Source organism: Ambystoma mexicanum, chromosome 2q (assembly GCF_040938575.1).
Source record: "Ambystoma mexicanum isolate Mex_15411 chromosome 2q, UKY_AmexF1_1, whole genome shotgun sequence".
NCBI classification, from domain to species: Eukaryota; Metazoa; Chordata; class Amphibia; order Caudata; family Ambystomatidae; genus Ambystoma; species Ambystoma mexicanum.
In genome coordinates this window covers 873,092,197-873,115,019 of record NC_090924.1, presented here as the reverse complement: position 1 = coordinate 873,115,019, position 22,823 = coordinate 873,092,197, and the positions used below count along the sequence as shown (strand labels likewise).

The window sequence follows — 22,823 nt, the reverse complement described above, 5'->3', positions numbered from 1 at the left end:
GTGGTTAGAAAAGTACTCTAGCCGCATAGGTCTCGCTGAATAATCATCTTCCTGCTCCACGTAATGAAGCTGCATTTCGAAGGGATTTTGTCCTCCGACGTATTCCTTATCTTGATAGATCACCTCCAGCTTGCTGGCCACGGAATTTTTTTTCAGTAGAGGGCGCTGTGCGTCGACGTCGCTCGAGTTGGTGTCCCTCGACAGCCTCAGTATCGGGGCTGACGTCATTGTGCGTGAAAATAGACTCGCGCAGCGTCCGTTGCTCAGTTCCGTTTTTCTGCGCTTCGTGGGCCTCGGAATCGTGTTGCTCAGTTCTTTCTTCAAGTATTTCTTATTATTCCTCGAAGATATCTTCTACATCATTTGATGGCTTCCTCTTCCGAACCGTTGACCCCACGGTCCGGCTTCAAAAAGTGTCGAGATTGTGGGATGAAAATGTCGTTGACGGATCCTCACAGGATCAGTTTGTGGTGCCTGGGATTGGAGCATCACTGTTCCGAATGCGAGGACTATATGTCCATGACAGCAAAAGCCTTGAAGGAGCGTAAGGGGGAAGCTAGAAAGTGGTAAGACTCTTAAAACTTCTACTTCTTTGAAAGTTTCCTCAGCGGAGTCAAGACATTTGTCTCCTCGCCGTCACAGGAAACATTCTCGCTCAAGGTCTCGAAGCGGTTCCCATCAGTCTTCAAGATCTAAATATTCAAAAAAGAGGCGTCGTAGATCTCCCTCTTCTTCGTCGTCTTCTACTTCCCCGGAAAGGGACACCTGCCTCACGAAACACAGCTCTCCAGCTAAGTGGGAGGAATTCCGTAAAAATATGCTTAGCGTCTTCGAGAAAGCGGTCTCGACCCCCTCGGAGACGGCTAAAGGCCTGAAAAATCGAAAAGCCGCGAGTCGTTGCACCTGGTGAAAGAAACTGCCTGAGAGCGTCATGAACCCTCGAGCAAAGGCAGTTAGGCCGCGTCATCGACGTCGAGGTTTCCCTCGACTCATAAATCTGCGTCATCGACGCCTTTATCGAAGGGTCTGTCGACGCACAAATCGGTCGAATCGACGCCGTCTACGACGCCGCTGTCGACACCGATAAAGAACAGACCTACTGCTGTTACTACATCTCAGTCAGTGGATGTACCGAAAGCTTCAACCGTTACCTCGAGGATGTCGTCGATAACCTCGAAGACTCGAGTAGGATTCCGATCCTTTCGAGTTCTGCGAGGCCTCTTCATACTTTGTCGATGCCTTTTTCGATTTCATCTAAGCCTTTGACTTCCGGGTTGACAACTTCTGCTTTAGAAACCATACCCAAGGTCAGATTATTTCAGAGCTTTGTCCTCTATATATGAAGAAGGGCTGGATTCTGACCATGAAAGACCCTTTGGGTTACAGAGGACCACTACACCTATACCAGAGTAATGTATCTCTGAAGAGAATAGATTGAAGGACCTTCAAGACTCTTTGCATGAGGCAAGTGGTTTAGATACTTCTCCAGAAGTAGAATTCGCTAAACCAGACCCAGGGGAACATGCTGAGACCCCTTATAGGGTTTTAATGGCCAGAATAAAAGAGTTCATGGGGTGGTCTACACCTTCACCTTCTTTTTAACAGGATGATTTTACTGACATTTTACTTAAAGGCCCACAGGAAGATCCTGTGGTTCCCTTTCATACTGCATTGCAGAGAAAAATATCTGTCAACTGGGAAACCCGTGAAGTTATCCCGGCAGTTAACAAAAAACTATCTGCCAAATATAGGGTATCTGCTTCTGACCCTGAATATTTAAGCAAACATCCAACCTCAGAGAGTTTGGTTGTACAAGCAGCAACTTTGTCGAACAGTAGATCTGCATACCCTACTATTCCACAAGACAGGGATGATAAAAGGTTTGACCCTATGTCAAAAAAGGTCTTCTCGGCATGTAGCATGGCGCTTAAATCCATTAATGCTACTTGCACGCTCGCAAGATTCAGCCATACACTTTGGGAGTGTGTTTATCTGCGGCTGACAGTCTCCCGGAAAGAGAGGAAAAGGAAGCTTTTCTGAGCTTCATTAAAGATGGTAAAGACACAATGTGTGAGTCCCTTCAAACTGGCATTGATTCTGCTGACAGTATCAGCAGGGCCATGGCGGCAAGTACTACAATCCGCAGATTTGCGTGGTTGCGAAAGTCTGGTTTTGCTCCAGATGTAAAGGCCAGACTTTTGAATATGCCCTTTGACGGCTCTTCTTTGTTTGGTAAGAAGGCTGATGACAGCCTAGAAAAGTTACAAACATCCAAGGCAGCAGCGAAATCTCTTGGAGCTACAATCCGTCAAACTCTGCATCACTCCTCCGGTACCTCTTGGAGGGGTAGGTCCTTTCGCTTTTATTCCGCTTTCGGAAAAGGCAGAGGACATCCGGGGCCAAAAACGATTCACCCGCGGTGGACCGGTTAAAAGTACAAAAGCTGCAGCAGCAGGTGCCTCCTTAATCTGCGTCAGCCGCTTCTAAACCACTCTGAGGTCTCTCCTCACAAGACACCAGTAGGGGGCAGGTTAACTCAATATCTTGCCCAAGGTTACTACCTGCCTTTTCTACGCACCCCTCAGAGTCATCCGCCGGGGAGCAACTCTTTGAAGTTTCCAGATCCGCTCCTTTCGCAGGAGATTCTAGACCTGCTAGAGAAAGGTGCCATAGAACCGGTAGCTGTAGCGGAGAGGAAAAAGGGTTGGTATTTCCCCTATTTTCTAGTACCGAAGAAGGACAGAGGACTTACGAGAATTGAATAAATTCCTCAGGAAGGACAAGTTCAAGATGGTAACCCTTTCTCAGATCCTTCAGGCCCTCCAGCTTCAGGACTGGTTGGTATCTCTAGGATGCTTATTTCCATGTGCCAATCCATCTCAAACACAGGAAATACCTGAGGTTCGCAATTGGCAACTCTCACTATCAATTTCGAGTTCTGCCATTTGGGCTCACCTCCGCCCCGAGCGTCTTCACCAAGCTAATGTCGGTAGTGGCTGCAAGTCTAAGGAGGGAAGGGATCCACGCCTACCTAGACGATTGGTTGATCAGAGCAGTATCTTCGGAACAAGCTCAGATCCAACTAGATTATGTCTGCCACTTCCTTCACAAACTGGGCTTCTCCCTCAATTTAAAGAAGTCACAGATGATACCATCACAGAGACTCCAGTTTATTGGAGCAGTCCTGGATACTTCCCTGGGAAAAGCCTCGCCACCAAAGGTGAGGGCTCAAGATATTCTGCAGATGGTCACTGTTAGGGAGAATTCTCTGTTGAGGCTAATTTCCCAAACCTAGTGAGTCCCCCAGCAGCTTTGCTGGATTTTTGGGGTTTATTTTTTTCTCATGCTAAGAGTGAGACTCTTTTTCTCCCAATCTTAGACATGATTTGAGCTATCTTTTGACTTTGTAATGTGTTTTATGGGCTATGGGGTCTTTTACTCCATAGGGCTTCATGTGTTTTTGGTATGTGTGTTACACAGCACCCTCAGTGCAGTAACACAGGGGTGTCATAGTGACCCCCAAACATAGACTCCGTACCCTGGGACTGACTACTGTCTCCCAGGGCATGTAAAGTCACCATTGGCTTTACTAGTCCTAAATTGTGAACAGAACCAGTAAAAACCATCATATTGTGGGTGTACTGGTAAGGGCAATTCAATTGCCCCAGGGTCTGTTACTGAGGGGGGCACTGTCCAGTCCCCCCTGAGCGAGTTTTGGCTGGTGGCAGTGGATACTACTTTTTATATTCGACCGCGAATATGTTCCTATGGGATTTTCCCATTGTTCGAGGCTAATACTTTTTAACATAGCCTCAAACATACCGCCGGTTTATTTATTTAATATTAATTCACTGGTTTGTATTTTTTGCCAGAACTCGGTTCCAAAATGGCGTTTGTGTTGCCTCCAACCCGAAGTTGAGCCCTTTGTTCCACTTTTGGCAGCCTTCTGCACAGAAGCCATCCAAAGTGGTGCCACTCTGTCTGGGTATCACAGGGGGTATAAGAGGGGGTTTAGGCACCCTGGACTGAGTTGCCTCGGCAACTCAAGTCGCACTCTTGTGTGATTGGCCCAGTGGTGAGCCGCCCGGCTCACCACTTAGCATGTTTGAGTGACAGCTAGGACTGATGAATGGGGGTTTTCTGCATAAAAGCAGGGCTTTGGGGACTGGGACTTCAGACGTCGCCACAGGACCAAAGAATCCGAAGAGGGAGAAGCTGAGTCGACCTGCAACGACGACGCCACCGGTGGAGCCCTGCAGAACCGACTCGCCACTTCTTCCAACAACACAGGAGATCTTCATCCTGAAGAGTCTTCTTCCTTTGACTGGTGGGATTAACCAGTTTGCCCGCCTTTTCGCCTTCCCGGATCATCTCGTGGCCGCCGGGATACCACGTTTTACCACTACCGCGAATAAAAGGGTAGTACCTTTTTTTACCGGAGAACTCCGCGGCTGGTTTCTTCCCTGGCATTGCAACGACCTTCAGCTCTCCTCCATGTCGAGATCTTCTCTTCCTCTGGACGACGCCGCGGCTTGCATCCACTGCCCGTAACAACTGCCCCCGCTGGAGGATTCTCTCCACTTTCAAGGTACTGTGTCCGCCTGGCCTCCCTTGCAACGGTCTGTGTTGGGGTGTCTCGTAAATCCTCAACTTACCACTTGGGTTGGCCCTAGACTGGCTAACTGAACTTTTTTGAGTTGAAATGATTCCTTTTTAAACTCTCTGCAAGACTTTCCAAGCCTTTAAACTGTGTGATCTTGGGCGCATTGGTGTCCTACTCTCTCTAAGAGGGAGCCGGGCCTCTAAACCTTTGGCTCACCAGTAGACTTTGACTTTCCTGCCTTGCTGAGTGCTTCTAAAGTATTGTGTTGTGTGCTGTTTCTGATTTCTGCCTTTTCACTCCCTTTTTCTTAACGTATTGGAGTGCCATCTTTAGTTAAGCGCTCACCTCTGTCTGGAAATAAGTGGTGTTAACTAAGACGTGTCTAATAAGGAATAAGGGCTGTATATATATTAATAGTGACTGTGTTTTTGAAGTTGCTTACAATAATAGTGCTAGAGTGTTTCTAAGTGTGTCTTTAAATAAATAATTCTATACTTGATACCAAAGCTCTGGTCAGAGTTTGCTTGTGCTACTGTATTTTGGTACCTATCTTATATACTCTATATACTGTCTCTCTCTTCTTGAGAGAAGCCTGGCTGCTCAGCCACATCTACCAGGTAAATCTGGGTGGTTCAGACTGCTACCAATTGGGTTTACAACACCTGTAGTCTTGAACCTTTTGCAGTGGTCCCTAAGGGAACTGCACAGGTTTCTGCCTAACAGTCAGCAAGTTCTCCAGCATGGGGTCTGGCATGGATTCACATGCTCATGAATATTCCCCGTCGTAATGCTGGGAATCCTCGGTAAAGAAAAAAATCAGTATCAGTTTCGTTTCTGATCTGTCTTTCTTAGTAGTAACCAATCACTGATCTCTGGGTCATACTGCCCACAGCCAATGACTGTCCTCCCCCTAAGCCCCTCCCCTGGCAGCCATCCTCAGATTTTTACCGCACGTTCAAGTGTTGGGCGTCCTTGTGCTTGCTGCGTTTTCGCGCTTTTTTCAAAGAGATTTTCTAATTTTTCGGTTAAACAGATTCTCAAGCTCCACCGTTTCTCTATCCGATCAACGGGGACCCTCAAGGGTTAAGTTTTCGTTGAGTTGCGCTTCTTGGACGAGTCCAAAAGTTTCTGAGGCCGACCCGGACATGGCCCAGGAGAAAGGAAGCTCGACGCCCGGAAAGCTGTTCAGGGTTTGTCCTGGATGCCAGCTACAGAATGTGTTCAAGGAGGACGAGCATTTGAAATGCCTCTACTGCCATCATGAGGACAAAACGCATGTGGAGAAGGACTGTGCGTTTTTGCGGGAACATGTCGGAGCGGACCATGAAGGATCGACCTCTTCGCCTCTCCAACTGGCTGGAAGGGAAGAGCCCGTCAGGTGAGAAGAAGAAGTCCGAGCGGTCTTCTAAGTCCTGTAAGGGCGCCCGACGACGGGGGCCCAACAGAAGGCAAAGCACCGCGAGTCCGCGGGCACCGGGACTGCCGAACGGTCGGGCTCCTCAGCTGCCAGGCAGGGCACATCCTCTCCGGCGCCATCAACCACGAGTCAACGCTCTGGCTCGGGGAAAGGAAAGCCGAGAATCCGGCGAAGCTTCTGGAGAGGCCCCAGTCGGGCTCGAATGATCCAGCCGAGGGGGAGCGAGGCGGTGACCCCCCCCCCAAAGGTGAAGGCCGCAGGCCCACAGAAGGTGGTGAAGGCCTTGATTCACCCGGCTAAGGCCTCTATCGAGGAAGTCGCGGCGGCCCTGACGCAGCCTGTGGAGGCTACATCAGTGGAGGCGACCTCGGGGCCCAGAGTTTCCCTGCCACCGCGGAGGGAAGCCTCTTTCAGGCCCATCGAGAAGACTCCCGTGAAGACTCCGGCGGAAAAAGAGGGGGGGGGGGGAGTGGTGGCCATCGTGGATACGGACACAGCCTCGGAGGAGGAGCTGGTTGAAGTCTTCGAGGGCCGCAACGAGGGCGTTCAGGAGGCCCGGTCCCATCGGAAGGACCCCGACGAAGAGGACGACGAGAGTGATGGCGGTGCCGGCGAGGTTCCAAGTCACCGTCGCGCCCGTCGCTTCCGGAGCCATAGGACAACTCAGCGGCCATTTTGTTGGCAATACAATCCTTATGTACGGAGATGAGGACGAGATTGCCCCTACCACCGGCGGAGGAGCCTTTGCCAGGCCCGACGGAGGAGCTAGAACCAGGCCCATCGGGACGTCCCCCAAGCAAGAGGAGACAGACCCATCCAGCCCCGCCTTTTCAACTCTCTCGGCCTGTTCAACCTTTGCCCCCCTCCCTGGGGATGACACGGGAACGGGCACGGCCACGACAGGCATGGATGATGACGACGACGTGATGGATCTCCCATCGCCTCCGACTCGGGCCTCCCCGCCCGACGAGATTGGTTCCTTCCACGCTACGATTGCCAGGGCATCCAAGCTTTTCCAGCTCTGCCCCGAAGAGAAGGAGGGTTCCTTTACCAACGGTACGAGGCCAAGAGGAAGACGGTCCTTACCTTGCCTCTGCTGGACGACATCTGGGACGAGGGACTCGCCCTTCTCAAGAACCCATCTATGACGCCTGCTAAGAGGGATCGGGTACGAGAAGAAGTACTGGGTCTCTGACGTGGCCCCCCTGTGCCTTAGGGCGCAACCGACCACTGACTCAGTCGTCTCAGCGGCAGCCAAGAACAAAGCGGGGGTGGGGCATCGGCCTCAACGTCAACTTCCCCGCCGGACGGCAAAGGAAAGAAGCTTGATGCGATGGGACGACGAGTTATCTCGTCGGCGGCAACAACGATTAAGGCGGCCAACGCCCTTGCGATCGTGGCCCGCTACGACAGGGAATTGTGGTACAAGATCTCCCCCCTGTTGGACTTCCTACAGGACGACAAGAGGGCAGAGGCCCTGGAGATCTTGCAGGAAGGTGAGGTGGCATCGGACCACGCCATAACGGTGGCAACAGACATTGCCAACACCGGTTTCCGCCAGCTAGGCAATGGCGTTTGCCTTAGATGGCGAGGGTGGCTCAAGGTGACAGATTTCCGCCAGGACGTACAAACCAAGGTGTTGGACATGCCCTTCAACAGGAACAACCTGTTTGGGAAAACAGTGGATGAGTGTCTCCAAGCCATCAAGGCGGACACAGAGACGGCTCGGGCACTAGGAGTTCTCCAGCAACGACAGCCGTCCTTTCGGAACTCCGGAGGCAAGCAAGGTGCCTCCAAGGGATTCAGCGGTGGCTCCTCTGCGTACCGCCAGGCGGCCCGCTCCTCGTCGCAAGAAGCCTATAGGGGACGAGGCAAGTCGGGTGGATCCCGCTGCCAAGGTAGCAAGGCGTCCTCCAAGCAAGACTGAACCGACCGTGGCGTCGGGCCCCCACCGAAGCACCCCGGTGGGAGGCCGGCTGGCGAAGTTCATCAGCGTGTGGGAGTCCATCTCCACCGACCGTTGGGTGCTGGACGCCCTGGCCCAGGGGCACGCCCTCGGGTTTCTAAAAAAGTACCCCCGCATTCCTCCCGTGGCCAGGAAGGTAAACCACGTCCCTCAACTACTACTGGAGGTAAGAGCGATGCTCAAGAAAGGTGCCATCGAGCTCGTCCCGAAGAGGCTCCGGGGCTCCGGTGTATACTCAAGGCACTTCCTCGTGAAAAAGAAGACAGGAGGATGGCGGCCTATCCTGGACCTGCGACGACTGAACAAGTACATCAAGGCACAGAAATTCCGGATGATCACCCTCCAGCATGTGCTGGGACAGCTGGCGGAGGGCGATTTCCTGTCGTCGTTGGATTTGGAGGATGCATACTTCCACATCCCCATTCTAAAAGGACACTGAAAGTTTCTCAGGTTCGTGGTCCAAGGACGGCACTACCAGTTCAAGGCCCTCCCGTTCGGATTGAAGTCGGCACCCAGGGTTTTCACGAAGTGCCTGGGACCAGTGGTGGCGCGGCTGCGCCTGTAGGGGATCCACGTCTACCCCTACCTGGACGATTGGCTCATCCGTGCAGGGACAAGGGAGCTCGCCGTAGAACACACAGCGAAGACTGTCCAGCTGCTCACTGACCTGGGGTTCTCCATCAACTTCCCGAAATCACACCTGGTCCCCTCGCAAGTCGCACTGTTTCTGGGAGCCAAGCTCGACACAGTGGCGCGCCTGGCCTCGCTGTCGGAGGTCCTTTCTCCGTCCCTCAAGGGCAAGGTGGTGAGGATATTCACGACAACACCACCACGATGTTCTACATTCGGAAGCAGGGCGGAACCAGATCCCCTGCCCTATCCAAGGAAGCCCAGGAGCTGTGGCATTGGGCCGTTGCCCAAGGGATGTTTGTGGTGCCGTTTCATCTGGCAGGGATAAAAAAAACGCCATCGCCGACTCACTCAGCAGAGAGCTGCGCTCGTGCCACGAGTGGGAACTACGCCAGGATCAGGTGGATCGACTTTCAGCGATGGGGCATACCCCAGATCGACCTGTTCGCGACAGCGACAAACTCCAAATGCCAGAGGTTCGCCAGCAGGTTTCTGCAGCCGAGGAGCATGGGCGATGCCTTCTTGTTCCCCTGGGACGGCATGTTCCTATATGCATTCCCTCCGTTGCCGTTGCTGCTCTGACTCATCAACCAGCTCAAGAGGTCCTAGTGCAGGATGATCCTCGTTGCACCGGCGTGACCGAGGCAGATCTGGCTCCCGGACCTTCTGAACTTGTCAGCGTCACCACAGGTCAAGCTGCCGACAGACGCAGATCTTCTTTCCAGAGAAGGAGGCGCCATCCTTCATCTCGACCCGGAGTCGCTGAACTTGCAGGCCTGGCTCCTGCAGCACTAGATTTTGGAGGGTACAATATCCCGGCTGACTGCAGAGAGGTTCTTGCAAAGGCCTGGGCATCCTCAACTCTTAAGTGCTACGGACATAAGTGGAAGAGGTCCTCTGTCTGGTGCCGTGCACAGAAGATCAACCCTCTACGGATTACGCAACCTCAAGTGCTACCATACCGACTGTTGCTGGCCAAGGCTGGACTAGCTCACGCTTACATCAAGATACATCTGGCGGCGATCTCCCGATACACCAGAACTACAGGATGGCCGTCCTTGTGGTCTCATCGACTGGTGATAGAATTTATGAAAGGACTGTTCTGATCGTTCCCGCCGGTGAAGGCTCCAGCCTCGGCGTGGGAGCTCAATGTGGTGCTGACCAGGCTGATGGGGCCGCCATTCGGGCCTTTGCATTCGGCTCCTTTGAAGTTCCTGTCGTGGAAGACCGCGTTCCTGGTGGCCATCACCTCCGCATGGCACGTGGGAGAGATTCGGGCCCTATCCTGCAAGCCCCCATACTTGACTTTTCACGATACGAGGCTGGTGCTAAGGACGCACCCCTCCTTCATGCCCAAGGTGCCGTCGGACTTCCATCTTAACGAGCCCTTGGTGTTACCTATTTTCTTCCCGTCGCCTTCGTTGCTGGCTGAGAGGACTTTGCACTCGCTGGATGTGGCTAGAGCGCTGAAGTTCTACGTGGACCGCACAAAGAGTTTCCGGAAGACATCACAGCTGTTTGTGAATTTTAGACCTGTGAACCAGGGGAAGGCCCTCTCGAAGGCTTTCATTTCCAGATGGCTCTCCGGCTGCATCATGCACTGTCACCGGTTGGCAAACCGACCGTTGCCCGTCCGTCCGAGAGTCCATTCGACCAGAGCGATCGCTGCTACCACGGCGTTCCGGTCTGGTGTGCCCCTGTTGGACATATGCAGGGCTGCTACGTGGAGGTCGACACACACCTTAACGAGATTCTACTGCGTTGACCAGGATTCCAGGGAGGAGTCCAGAGTCAGCCAGGCAGTGCTGCGCAACCTGTTCGCTTGAAGGTGAGCCTGGTGAGGATGTAAGAGATGCTTAATGTTGAGTTGTTGTAATACTTAATGTTCAGCCTTGCCACCTCCCGTGGTTGTGCATGTGGTCTGTATTCTTGTATTCATGAGCATGTGAATCCATGCCAGCTCCATGCCAGCCCCCCTGCTGGAGAAGGAAGAAGTTACTTACCTGTAACTGTTGTTCTACAGCATGCATCTGGCACGGATTCACATGCAAACCCTCCCTCCAACCCCTCTTCTCTTGGTCCTACTGCCACTTTACGTGCTACCAAATCTGAAGATGGCTGCCAGAGGAGGGCCTTAGGTAGAGGGCAGTCATTAGCTGGGGCAGTATGACCCAGAGACCAGCGATTGGTTACTAGTAGAAAGACAGTTCAGAAACGAAACTGAAACGGATTTCTTCTTTACCGAGGATTCCCAGCCCGACGATGGGGAATATTCATGAGCATATGAATCCATGCTAGACCCATGCTGGAGAACAGCAGTTACAGGTAGGTAACTTGTACCTTTCTACTGTTCGAGGTACTGTTTCACAGTCAAAGTCCAACCTTGCATTGAAAATCTAATTCATATAAAGGTTACTTATAAAAGTAACTGTTATGCATTGTGTGACATACTTTGCAGTTAGTTCTCCTGGTAATGTTGAGCGTGCAGTTGAATGTCAGACACATGATTAACCTAGCAGGGATGCCCTTTGCCTGCTTGGCACTGGGAAGCTTCTGTAAGGATGGCTGAACAGATATCTTGACGGAACACCACAAATCTTTCCCTTTGGCACACAGGTTTTGTTCTCTCTCACCCTTGCGCATTTAGATGTACTCTATTTAAACTTCTGTACAATCCCTTTATGCTTGTGCTTTTTGGGCGGCCACAGACTTCCGAAGTGTGGTGCCAGTCCTGAACATCATTTTAGTGCCCACCTATGGAACTATGTGCTTGACCTGAGCATAGGTATGTGTTTAATATTGTAAAATGATGTATACTTTTTAACCTATACTTTACTGGTTGGAAACCCTCATTTTTGCAACAGTTTAAAAAATGCATGTCATGTGTATTTGAACATACAAGTGATTGCTTAACACAATGTATGTGTGTGTTGATTTGAAAGAACTCCAATGATAATGGGCAGTTGCACCAATAAAATCAATGAGGTTTTGGCTGTTTTGCATATTAACGAGCATTTTGGGAACATAACGATGACCAGAGAGCTTTGTCTGTCATATGTGTATGTTAAATGTTAAAGATATTTGTACCGCGCACCGTCGCCAACGGAGTTGGTCCCCAGACGCTCGGGTGGATCTTCAAACAAGAAGGTGGGATGGGTTTTTAGGTGAAGCAGGAGTAGGATAGTGAGAGGAGTGGTGTTCTGTTGGCAGCTTCAACTCGGTATACACTGGTTGCTGAGCTTTTTGCGAATATCGGATCGATGTCAGTCCTCGTGTGCTGTTGGTGCGGTTTATGTGTTACAGTTTTGTTAAGTGTGTGTGGGTTGTTGTGCGAGTTTTTTGTTAGTGGGTTGTATGAAGTTTAACATGCTAACATTCAGAACTCTGTCAGAGTGTGGTGCTTGCCAATCCTCCCAATCTCATCAGGGTGGGCGAAGGGGTTCCTGGCAGGGTTTGAGATTTGTTTGAGGCGCTCCCTGTGCTGTTCTAATGCGCTCTGTGTGTTCTAATTGCTCCTCGTCATTCTATTCTAGCGAGCTCTGTAGGTGTTCGAATGGTGATGGATTGATTAATGTGGGTTGGGTGTCTATTCTCCTCCTTGGGTGCTGGCGCTGGTGGTGTGGGTTTCTCTCACAAACTTTCTATCTAAATGTGTCTGATGGGGGGGTTTGGTTATGGTACGTCCGGGAGGCAGTGGATGAGTCATTTAAGGGATTTTGTCTCGGTCAGTCTATGATGATCTTCTTTTATCACTATTTCCCATAATATATTATGGTCTGTCGTGGGGTCCGTTCTTTGGGTTCTGTGTATGTCCATTTTGGGAGTGACCGAGGTTGGTGTTATTTTCACCGTTGTTTAACGGGTGGGCATTCTAGTGCGTCGCTGTTGTAGTTATGCTGTGAAGAGCCATGAATTGAGGAGTTTCCTGAATGCTAGGTGGTTTGTGTTCCTTATATTCTTAGGTAGGTCATGCCAGGTTTTCGTTGCCTGGTGAGAGAAAGAGGATCCTCTGAGTTTTCTTCTGTTATAGGGTTTTGGTTCCAGGTGGATGTCGATGCTTGATCTCCGTGTTCTTGTCGGTTGGTGTAGGCGTAGTTTGGCGCTTAGGAATTCTCCGCCTTGTTTGTGTATCGCTCTGTGCGTGATGCAAATGGACTTGAACTTTAATCGCTGTTTTAATGGTAGACGGTGTAGTATTTTTAGAGCGGGTGTGATGTGTTTTCTTCTGGGTAGCTGGAGGGAGGTGTCTGGCTGCCTCATTTTGTATGCGTTGTAGTTTTTTGGCGTAATTGTCATGATCACTGCTTCCAAGGAGTCAGGAACAGCCCAACATCCTTGGAAGCAGGCCCCTAACCGTTATTTTAGGCACCAGCCGGTCCCCACTGGGACCTTTTGGAACTTGTCCTGGCGCCGGTGGCACCAGGCTCATCAAAGTCATCGGTCCCGGCACTGGAAGCGCCGGGCTCATATTATGTATGAAGATGCTTGGGTGGACTTACCTGCAGCAGACCATGCTGCTTACTTACCAGCCACTTAGAAGTCCTCTGTGAACAGGAACTACTTTCTTACCTGGGTGGGGCAAGCTCCACTCCCTGGATACAGCACTGGAACTCTTCTGGAACTGGAACTCTTTTCTTACCTAGGCGGGGCCGTGGAGGAAGACGCCTCATCACTCCAAGGCTATTTAAACCACACCCGATAGATGAAACGTGCTTCGCGTTATTCTGCATCTGCAACAGAACGCTGACCGAGTCTGTTCCAGCCTTTCTTCTTTCGATCCTGAACCTGCAAGAATTATACTTACCATTCCTGTGTCCAGTCAACAGCAGCACCTGCAAAGACAAGAAACAGGTTAGCAAGGCAACCTTTACACGCCGTGCTTACTCACCTGATCCATCGGCTGCGGCCATTTCTTCACGCTGCACCTCCGCCTGTGAAGACAAAAGCATTGTTATTACTTACCGGCACTCCGCTAATTCCGGATTTCTTCACGCTGCACCTCCGCATGTGAAGACGAAAGCATTGTTATTACTTACCGGCACTCAGCGAATTCCGGATTTCTTCACGTTGCATCGCCGCCTGTGAAAACAAAAGGAGAGACATTAGACAGGTATTTACTTACGCCCATCGCGCTCGTCACAATAGAACGCCTGCAAGTACTCCGGCGTCTCTTCAGCAGGAACTAAGCAGCAAGGGAAAAAGACAGTTTGAGCTCTTGCATTTACTTACTCATTTCCAGGCGCTTCACTCCATCTTCCATCTTCCATCTCCAGAGTCCTGCAAGACAAAAAGGGAAAAGCATTATACAGAGTCCTGTTCAATATTAACGTGCCACGCACCTAAAGACTATAAAGACTAAAAAGGTGTCCGGAAACTCACCGCTCGTGCAGTTAACGACGGTAACGATCCTCTGAGTTCAAGAGGCCTATGTTTCACCAGTGACGGAACTGGCAACGGCACCCTGCACCAGACGCAGATGGAGAGTCCAGCATTCACCTATCTAAGGTGAGCACGTTGACCTGGGGGCTCTACGGAGAAGCTAGGAAGAGAGGGAGAGAGAGGGACATTCAACAACCCAGACCCTTAACCCCCATATTCTTTCACCTGCAGAAACCTCACCCTTCGAGTTCGACACACAGTCAGAAGAGGTTCGACCCCAGAAGCCAATCGAGTCCTGCACATCACTTTTCGAGTCGCAGACACCTTCCTGCCAAGACCAGCGCCTCCGTCGGAATCAGGTGAGCATTACAGTAATCTACTCTGGACATGGGTTCATAGTGATAATGTAGAAAGACAAAATGTAGAAAGTCAAAATGTCGAAAAATCAATGTAGAAAAAAAAGTCGAATTTTATTTTATGACGTTTTTTATTCAAAATGGGGGTACCCCCTAACCCCCCCCTTTTTTTTACCTATTTTTTTTAATTCCCGGACCCCAAAATAAATATATAATTTAAAAAAAGGGAATACGACATTTTTTTTTTCTACATTTTATTTTCGACATTTTGACTGACCACCCTGGACATGATCAGAGCGATGATGGTAAGTGTTTTGTTGGCGAACGACATCAACGGTAGGATCCTTTTTGCTGCTCGCAGGAGGAAGCAACATTTCTTGAGTAGAGCGTTTACTTGTGGCTCTAGAGTGAGGTTATCGACCAGGACCCCTAGGTTTTTTACAGTTGAGGATGGTGCTAGTGTGGTGCCAAGCTCTCTTGGCTAGGGGATGTAGCTGATGTCTCCTCCCTTTTTTGAAACAATCATTATCTCTGTTTTGCCTGGTTTCCTTTTGAGGTGGTTGAACATATCATTGATTTTGATCCAGTTGAATATATCACGAAGGCAATTCTCTAATGTAGTGTTTTCTTCTCGGGTGTCTTGTATGTTGAAGATTATTTGAGTATCGTCTGCGTAGTTGTAGCATGTGAGCCCTGTTTTTTGATGAGTTTTATTAGTAGGTACATGTATTATGTTGAATAGAAACGGGGAGAAAGATGATCCTTGTGGTACTCCGCACGTGGAGTCTCTAGGGTTGGAATGAAACGGTTTCATCCGTATGGTTTCGGTTCTGTTTGTTAGGAAAGATTTGATCCATAGTAGGGCGGTGTTATTCCTAGTCCTTCTAATCTCTTTGAGGATGTCGTGGTTGACCGTGTCGAAAGCTGCGGATAGATGGAGAATCAGGGCGGTACTGTTGTCAGAGTGTGCGTTTGTTTTTAGGTCGTCCCATATTGAGAGGAGAGCTGATTATGTTCCTCTCATTGGTCTGAAACCAACTTGTGCCTGGTCTAGTAGGCAGTGCTCTTCTATGAATTATAAGGTTATTTTGTAGACATACGTTTCTAGCAGTTTGGCTATGTAGGGTATGTTGGAAATGGGTCTGTAGTTGGATAAGTCCTCTACGTTTCCTGTTGTGTCTTTGAGTAGCGGCTTCATCTAAGCCGATTTGAAGGCCTGTGGTACTTTACCTGTTGAGATTGAGAGGTTGAGGAGATTCCTGTGGTATTCCATGGGGGTTCCTTATTTGAGAATTGTTTTGTATATGTCTGGGGGGCAGGGGTCTTCAGGAGAGCCCGATTTGTTGCTTTGGTTTACCAGTTTGACGAAAGTCTCCACTGACATTTCTGGGAAGCTTCGTAGCTTGTTTGGATTTTCCTCGTCAGTGTTGATGGTGTTTGAGGTGTGAATGTTTGGTCTGTTTTGTATGGTGTGTTGGATGGACGTTATTTTTTTTTTAAGTGGTCTCCTAGGTCATTGCAAAGTTTCATCGATGGAATTGGCATGTTGTTGCAGCCCGGTGGGTTTTTTATTTCGTTTATGATTTTGAAGAGTTCTTTTTGGACGTTTGGTGCTCTGAAGATTCGGTTGTCGTAGTGTTTCCTCTTCGCTTTTTGTATTTCCTTTTTAAATGAGCGGATCTGTTGCAGGAATTTCAATTTGTTTGCAGTGGTGTTGTTGGTCCTCCATTCAGATTCTAGTTTTAGTTTTTTTCTTTTCATGGCGCTGAGTAGTGGGGTGAACCATTTTGCTGCTGTTTTCTTACGTGATGGGATGAAGGGCTTTTCTTTGGCGATGTCTTCTAGAGTTGTTGCGATCCAGGTATGGAGTAGGTCAACTTTTTTGTCTAGGTCCGCTTCTTCCATGGTTGTTGCTTGTGGTTTGCTGAGTTCCAGGAGCTCAGTTAGGTTGGAGTTTTTTATGGTTCTCCAATTTCTTTTCATCATGATCAGTGTTTTATGACAGAATCACTAAATGCCAAATGCACGCTGGGTTTGGTCCGCATTTTCTTTTTTTTAATGTTATCAAAAGCCATCCTGAAAATAAAGCTTTTGTTAATATCAAGCACACATACAAGATTGGCCACAAAAAAATTTTTAGCTGCCATAGTGGAATGACTGCTAACAGCGCGGAATCACTTAAACTTTGAAGTGGTCAGTCAACACCATTGAAGCACAATTAACCTTTTTTTTTTCAAATTTTTTCTTTTTACTTTATTTACATTTCCAAGAATCAAGTAGCAAATACAATAAACTCATTGCAATTATCTGCAACGTGACAGAAATATACTAAAGGGCACAATGAGAACTACAATTCAACAAAATCAATACATAACCGAAACAACCCCACCCTAAAAAAATAAAACGAGAAACACACAAGAATTAACTTTATATTTAAAATAAGACATTGAAAATAAACCGCTATAAAATGCCACTTCTGGGACAATCTGCCACCATAAGCCCACGCCTCGTTGGCCCTATTGTAAGTACATTGCCGGACATACCAATTCATTTGTTGTTTAAAAGAATATCTTCATACTCTCGGTTAGGATACTGGTAACTTCCTTTTTATTTGCTGGCATTGAAATAGAACAATGTGAAGATTGAAATAAAAAAATGTGTTTCAGTCTCTTTATCCAGAATTTTTTTTTTTTTTTGTAGGAGAAGCAAAAGCTAATGCACCTTGTGTTATATTTATTGACGAATTGGATTCTGTGGGTGGGAAGCGAATTGAATCGCCGATGCATCCATACTCGAGACAGACCATAAACCAACTCCTTGCTGAAATGGATGGGTAAATAACATTTGTTTTTTTAATATTCCTTCCAATGTATATGTTGTCTTTATTATGTAATTGAAATTAAGATATTGTTGGATGAGGAAACTGAAGTTATACATTTTAAATTGTGATTTTGTTATATCCTATATAAAGAGTAAGGACATAACCATTTATTTCCTTTCCATTGCATCACTAAGGTGCGTGAAAATAGTAAGAACATTTTCCTCCATCGTATTAGTCTCAGTTTGCAGAGTTCCAGTTTCAGAGTTATTGCTAGTCACTGAGCCTCTAATAATTAATTGATTAATAACGCTTCACTCCCTGCCTTCAACAAAATCAATTGATGCATCCTGTGACTCTCGGCAAAGCACTTGCACCGTACAGAGATAACGGAGCCTTGCCGTCAGCCTACCATTCTTCAGGCTTTGCTTACACAGTAGGAAGAGTGAGAGGGGAACATTTCTAAAATTAGAGCGTGCTGCCATATATATTTCCCATAACTTGTAATGCCTCACTGTGCCCCTGTCCTTATAATGGAGAAGACTCTCTTGAAATTTTGCCTGTCGTGCAATTGAAAGTTTCCCTGGTAGTCGAGCGTTTAAGCTCTTCAAGCCTAAAACCCCTTAGAGTCAGTCAACGCTCTGGGTGGCCTACACGATGCAGGCTGAGTAATCGTCGGAATACCCCATCGGCGCAGAGTACTCCGGGGCAGAAGTGTTGCCAGGGAGACATCTGATCGGGAAACAGGATTCCTGGGTGCCCGTCCCCAGCTCCGGAAGGCAGGCATCCCGCACTGCTATGGAGGCCCCCTCTGGTGATAAGGACAGACGTATTAAGCACACAGTAGGGTTGGGACGGGTGCATGAGGCACCGACGCACAAGAAACACAAATGGCCCTCTGTCTCACCACACATTTCAACACACTTGTTGAAAAGTTTGAAAGCCGTTGCGGAACCTGTTCCTACTGCAGGCGCTTCTGCGCCTTACAAAACCTCTGCACCCAGTGCTCTACTTTCGGTGCATGTTCCTAAGCCCAAGCTTACGCCGAGTAAAAGTGGTTTTGCCCCTAGAATGCCTTCCCAGTCAACAAAACAGCCACTTAAACTTTTTTTTATGCCTTTTCAAACACCAAGGTCGGGCCACCTCTGCATTAGTAGATTCACTACATAACTCACACAGACAAGAGTAAGATGAGGAAATGGTCTTTCCTCGCCAAGACACCCCCTCTGGCAGTTTTTCGACTAAAGATGCATTTAAAAGCACTCTTAACAAGATGGCTTATTTTATGGGTTTTCAGGAAAACACCCAATAAAATACAAACATATATTTGTTTTTTAAATCTTTTTTTATTTTTTATTTTGATTACAAACTTTAAAAAAAGAATAAAATACATACTCATTTCCATATACATAGCTAAAAGGCTTAAAGGGGTAGTCCAGCTAAAAATGTTATTTAAAAAATAGATAGGCAACATTAAAAAAAAAATACTAGCACTTTTTTTTTAAACTTCCTATGTAAAATTTTGAGCTATTCAAGCTCAAAATTCGCAAAAGCAAGCACATGGGCGCATCCATTTTGTGAAATGGATGCCCGCCTGTGCTGGCTTTTGCTTTTGCGGCACTAATGAAGGAAAAGCCAGCCAGCTGTAGTAAACAAAAGCTACCGCTGGGTGGCTTTTCCTTCATTGGTGCTGTACGCGGAGGACGGGGACCGGAGACCAGAGCAGGAAAGCTGCAGCTGAATCTCGGTAAGTGCTATTTTTTTTTTTTTTAAAAATAAGCACTAGCTGCATTTTTTTTTCTAAGTTTTCCGGGCTGGAGGAGCCCGGAAAACTTAGAAATAAAACCGCAGCTTTAAAAACGTATTTATATTTGCGGTCGCTTTTGAAGCTACCGCACACATAAATACAACGTTATTGTGTTTGAAAATGCTGCGGTTTTTCTTTCCAAGTTTCTCAGGCTCCTCCGGCTCAGAGGAGCCTGAAAAACTCGGAAAGAAAAACCGCAGCATTTTCAAACACAACCGCGTTGTGTTTCTGCCTGCTGTGGCTATCACTTTGGGTTTTTTCCGAGTTTCTCAGGCTCCTCCGAGCTGGAGGAGCCTGAGAAACTTGGAAAGAAAAACTGCAGCGTTTTCAAACACAATAACGTTGTATTTATGTGTGCGGTAGCTTCAAAAGCGACCGCAAACATAAATACGTTTTTAAAGCTGCGGTTTTATTTCTAAGTTTTCCGGGCTCCTCCAGCCCAGAAAACTTAGAAAACAAAACGCAGCTAGTGCTTATTTAAAAAAAATAAATAAATAGCACTTACCGAGATTCAGCTGCAGCTTTCCTGCTCTGGTCTCCGGTCCCCGTCCTCCGCGTACAGCACCAATGAAGGAAAAGCCACCCAGCGGTAGCTTTTGTTTATTACAGCTGGCTGGCTTTTCCTTCATTAGTGCCGCAAAAGCCAGCACAGGCAGGCATCTATTTCACAAAATGGATGCGCCCATGTGCTTGCTTTTGCGAATTTTGAGCTTGAATAGCTCAAAAGTTTACATAGGAAGTTTTAAAAAAAAAAGTGGTGGTATTATTTTTTGTAATGTTGTCTATCTATTTTTTAAATAAAATGTTTAGCTGGACTACCCCTTTAACATTAGACTTAGAAACGAGAATTGCATAACACTTAAAACTACTGCCCATCAGTTTATCAGTGCATACTCTATATACTGTGAACCACTTCCAATGGTTCCTTAGGAATCGTCATTTAGAGCATCACTGCTAATTTTCAGACTTCGTGCCAAGATGTCCAAAAAGTCTGTTAATGCAAATATCAATTTATTTTCGCTGTGATGCATCATTATCCACCATTCCTCTGCAGTACGAGCCGGGTATTTATCCATCTCCTGACCTGTACATCTCTTCCTTTCATCTCTCATCTTGGGGCAGAACAACACCAAATGCTTCATTGATTCTTCAGAGCAGTTACAGAATCAACAAGATTGCTCTTCTCCTTCTTTTGTTGTGTAGTTTCTTTCGTTTCCCATGCCTTTAATCTGAATTTTAAAAAGATGAATCTTCTCCTTTTGCACAGGAATCTCGTATTCTTTTGGTAGAACATTTCGTTTTTTAGGTTTAGGTGGAGCATTTTTCATTCCTGTATGTCGCCTTCTTTTATCATAGGTATCTATCCAATCTTGTTCAAAAAGTTAATTTTTTTACTGCATTCGTGTTAAGCAAAAGGGTTTCCTTATCTGCATTCAGCTGCTTTAAGATGGTTTCACAGGAAGATCTCCAGATTCCCAAGAAGTCTTCAGTATTGCATTTGGTGATGTTAGTTAGAATGCTAAATTGTGGGATATTATCAACTCCCGCTACCTTCCTATATAGGGATAGCGTATTCCATATCATAATCGCATTAACAGAAGATAGACTCATCTCATACCTCATGCAGGCATTTGGAAAACCCTTAGGCAGTTGGAGTATCCTTCTCCATATCACATGTTTACATCGGGACCAAAGCTCATAATCGCAACCTAGCATGGTCTCAGCTCCATACTTAAGTGCCAGGATGATTTTGCTCCTGTAAAAACGTACCACAGGTACAACCGAGTATGTCCCATATTTCTCATGTAGTTTCTGAGCTTGGGTGGCAAGTTGTTTGCACTTGGAGGCTATCTCTTTCACCATCAGTTCGTCGTTGATGCTTTCACTCATTGTGATACCTAAATAGGTTGCCTCTGTCACAACTTTCAGGACGTCGCTGCCTAACCTCCATTAGAAGATTGCTTCAGAGAAAGGTGAACCTCAATCCAAAACACCTAGATTGGAACCCAGTGGCTCCTATGATGAGTCTATTATTGAGTTGGATGCAGATGAGGATGTATTTTTAGAGGATGATCCAGTCACAGACCCAGATAATTATACAGGCCCATTTCCAGATGTCATCAGTGACCCTGTTTTGTCCTCACACATTGATAACCAGATGCTTTATAATGACGACTTTAACAAATCTGCTGATTTCTTTAAAATAGACGCACAAGAATCAGAAGAGAATGCTGGCATGAGCGAAAAAAAACAGATGGGTCAGAACATCCCTTTATTGTAATCTGTAAGGAGACGTCTTCTACCGTCCACGTCTACGCCTGCACAAACCAGGGCAGTCAGCCCATGCATCCAGCAGTGCTTTAAACCAGCACCCACAGACCCACTTTTCTATTAAGGGGCACTTAAAGCCAGATTCACTGGTGGTAAGTACGACCTGCAAGAGGTCTGGCACACAGTTGACTACTTCAGAGGCACCACCAGATAAGGAAAGCAAGAAGATATATGCTCTGTGAGAAAAGGTTATAACATCAGCTGCTTTCCATAACCGTATTTAGAGGGTATTGGGTCCTCCGACATATTCCATATCTATGACCGGTAATGTCCACAGCTGTGCTGCTTCGGAAAATCTTTGGCGTCTGCATCCTGCGTCGATGCGCCGTCCCTGAGGACCTCCTCTGACGGCCGACGTCACCCGATGTGATAAGTAGGACGCACGACTCCCATAGCCTCAGTTCCGTTTTTTCCGCGAACGTGTTCGCTTCGTGAATCTCGGTACGCCTCGACTCGTTGGAGTTTGCTGTTTTCAATTCTTGGTTCGTTGAACCTGTTCGGTTTGTTGTGTAGACCTGTTCGTTGCGATGTCTTTCTCATCTTCAACCCCGCGTCCGGGCTTCAAGAACTGCGGGGACTGTGGGTCCAAGATGTCGGTCACGGACTCGCACAACGCCTGCCTCTGGTGCCTTGGGGAGGCCAACGATACGGACGACTGTGTCGACTGCCAGTCGCTCACGGCAAAGGCCTTGCGGGAACGCAAGAAGAAGCTGTCGGTAGGCTGGGTGTCTAAGCCCCGGAAGTCGAGGTCTGCGGGGCTTTCGACGGATGACTCGAGGGGCGACTCTCCGCGTCATCGTCGGAAGTCCGGTGGGTCGCCTTCCAGGAGTCGGTCTCGCCACTCCTCTGCCTCTTTGAGGCATTCCAGGAAGTGCCGGCATAGGTCGCCTTCATCGTCCTCTTCCCGAGGACTCCGCCCGTCGCTTATCCCTCCATGCAAGCGACACCGGAGGAATGGGCTTCCTTCGGGAAGCAGATGCTAGCGATTCTGGAATCTCAGGGCACGTGTCCGTCCGCGCCTCCGAGTGGGGTAGGTCGGCACCGGTCGAGAGACACCGCTCGTACGCCTTCGGGCTCGAGTGGTCGGCACGGCTCGCCGGAGAGGTCCCGCTCGGACAACGGTAGCCGTTCTCGCCATGCCCGTGCCAGGTCCCGGTCCTCGACGCGCTCGAGACCGTGTGATCCTGTGCCGTCTTCGAAGAAGACGTCGACGCCTGTGGCGCCGAGGTCATCGACAATTTCTCTCGAGGCTCCGGCCTCTGAGGGGGTCGTCGGTGCCTAGGTTGTCGAGAGACACGCTCGGAGCTCCGGCTTCGAGGACTGTGTCGATGCTGGCGGCGCTGCAGCTGACGTCGACGCCAGCCCTGACTCGTTCGGCGCCCTTGACGCCTTTTCTGTCGACGCTGGCGCCGACACGTTCGGCGTCCTCGACGCCTTTCGAGGCGGTGGTGTCAGAGGGGCCCGTGGCCCGGGGTTTGCCCCTAGAAAGGCTATGGTTAAGGTCCGGCACTGCTTT

At 48.4% G+C, this 22,823-nt stretch overlaps 1 protein-coding gene across 1 annotated transcript in view; it reads left to right on the top strand.

The window, feature by feature from the left end:
• Window positions 1–22,823, top strand: part of YME1L1 (YME1 like 1 ATPase) — a 1,167,043-nt gene that overhangs the window by 648,238 nt on the left and 495,982 nt on the right. The window contains exon 11 of the mRNA XM_069648114.1: window positions 17,052–17,184. Coding sequence (XP_069504215.1) covers window positions 17,052–17,184 — 133 coding nt within the window. The remainder of the gene's footprint in view (window positions 1–17,051; window positions 17,185–22,823) is intronic.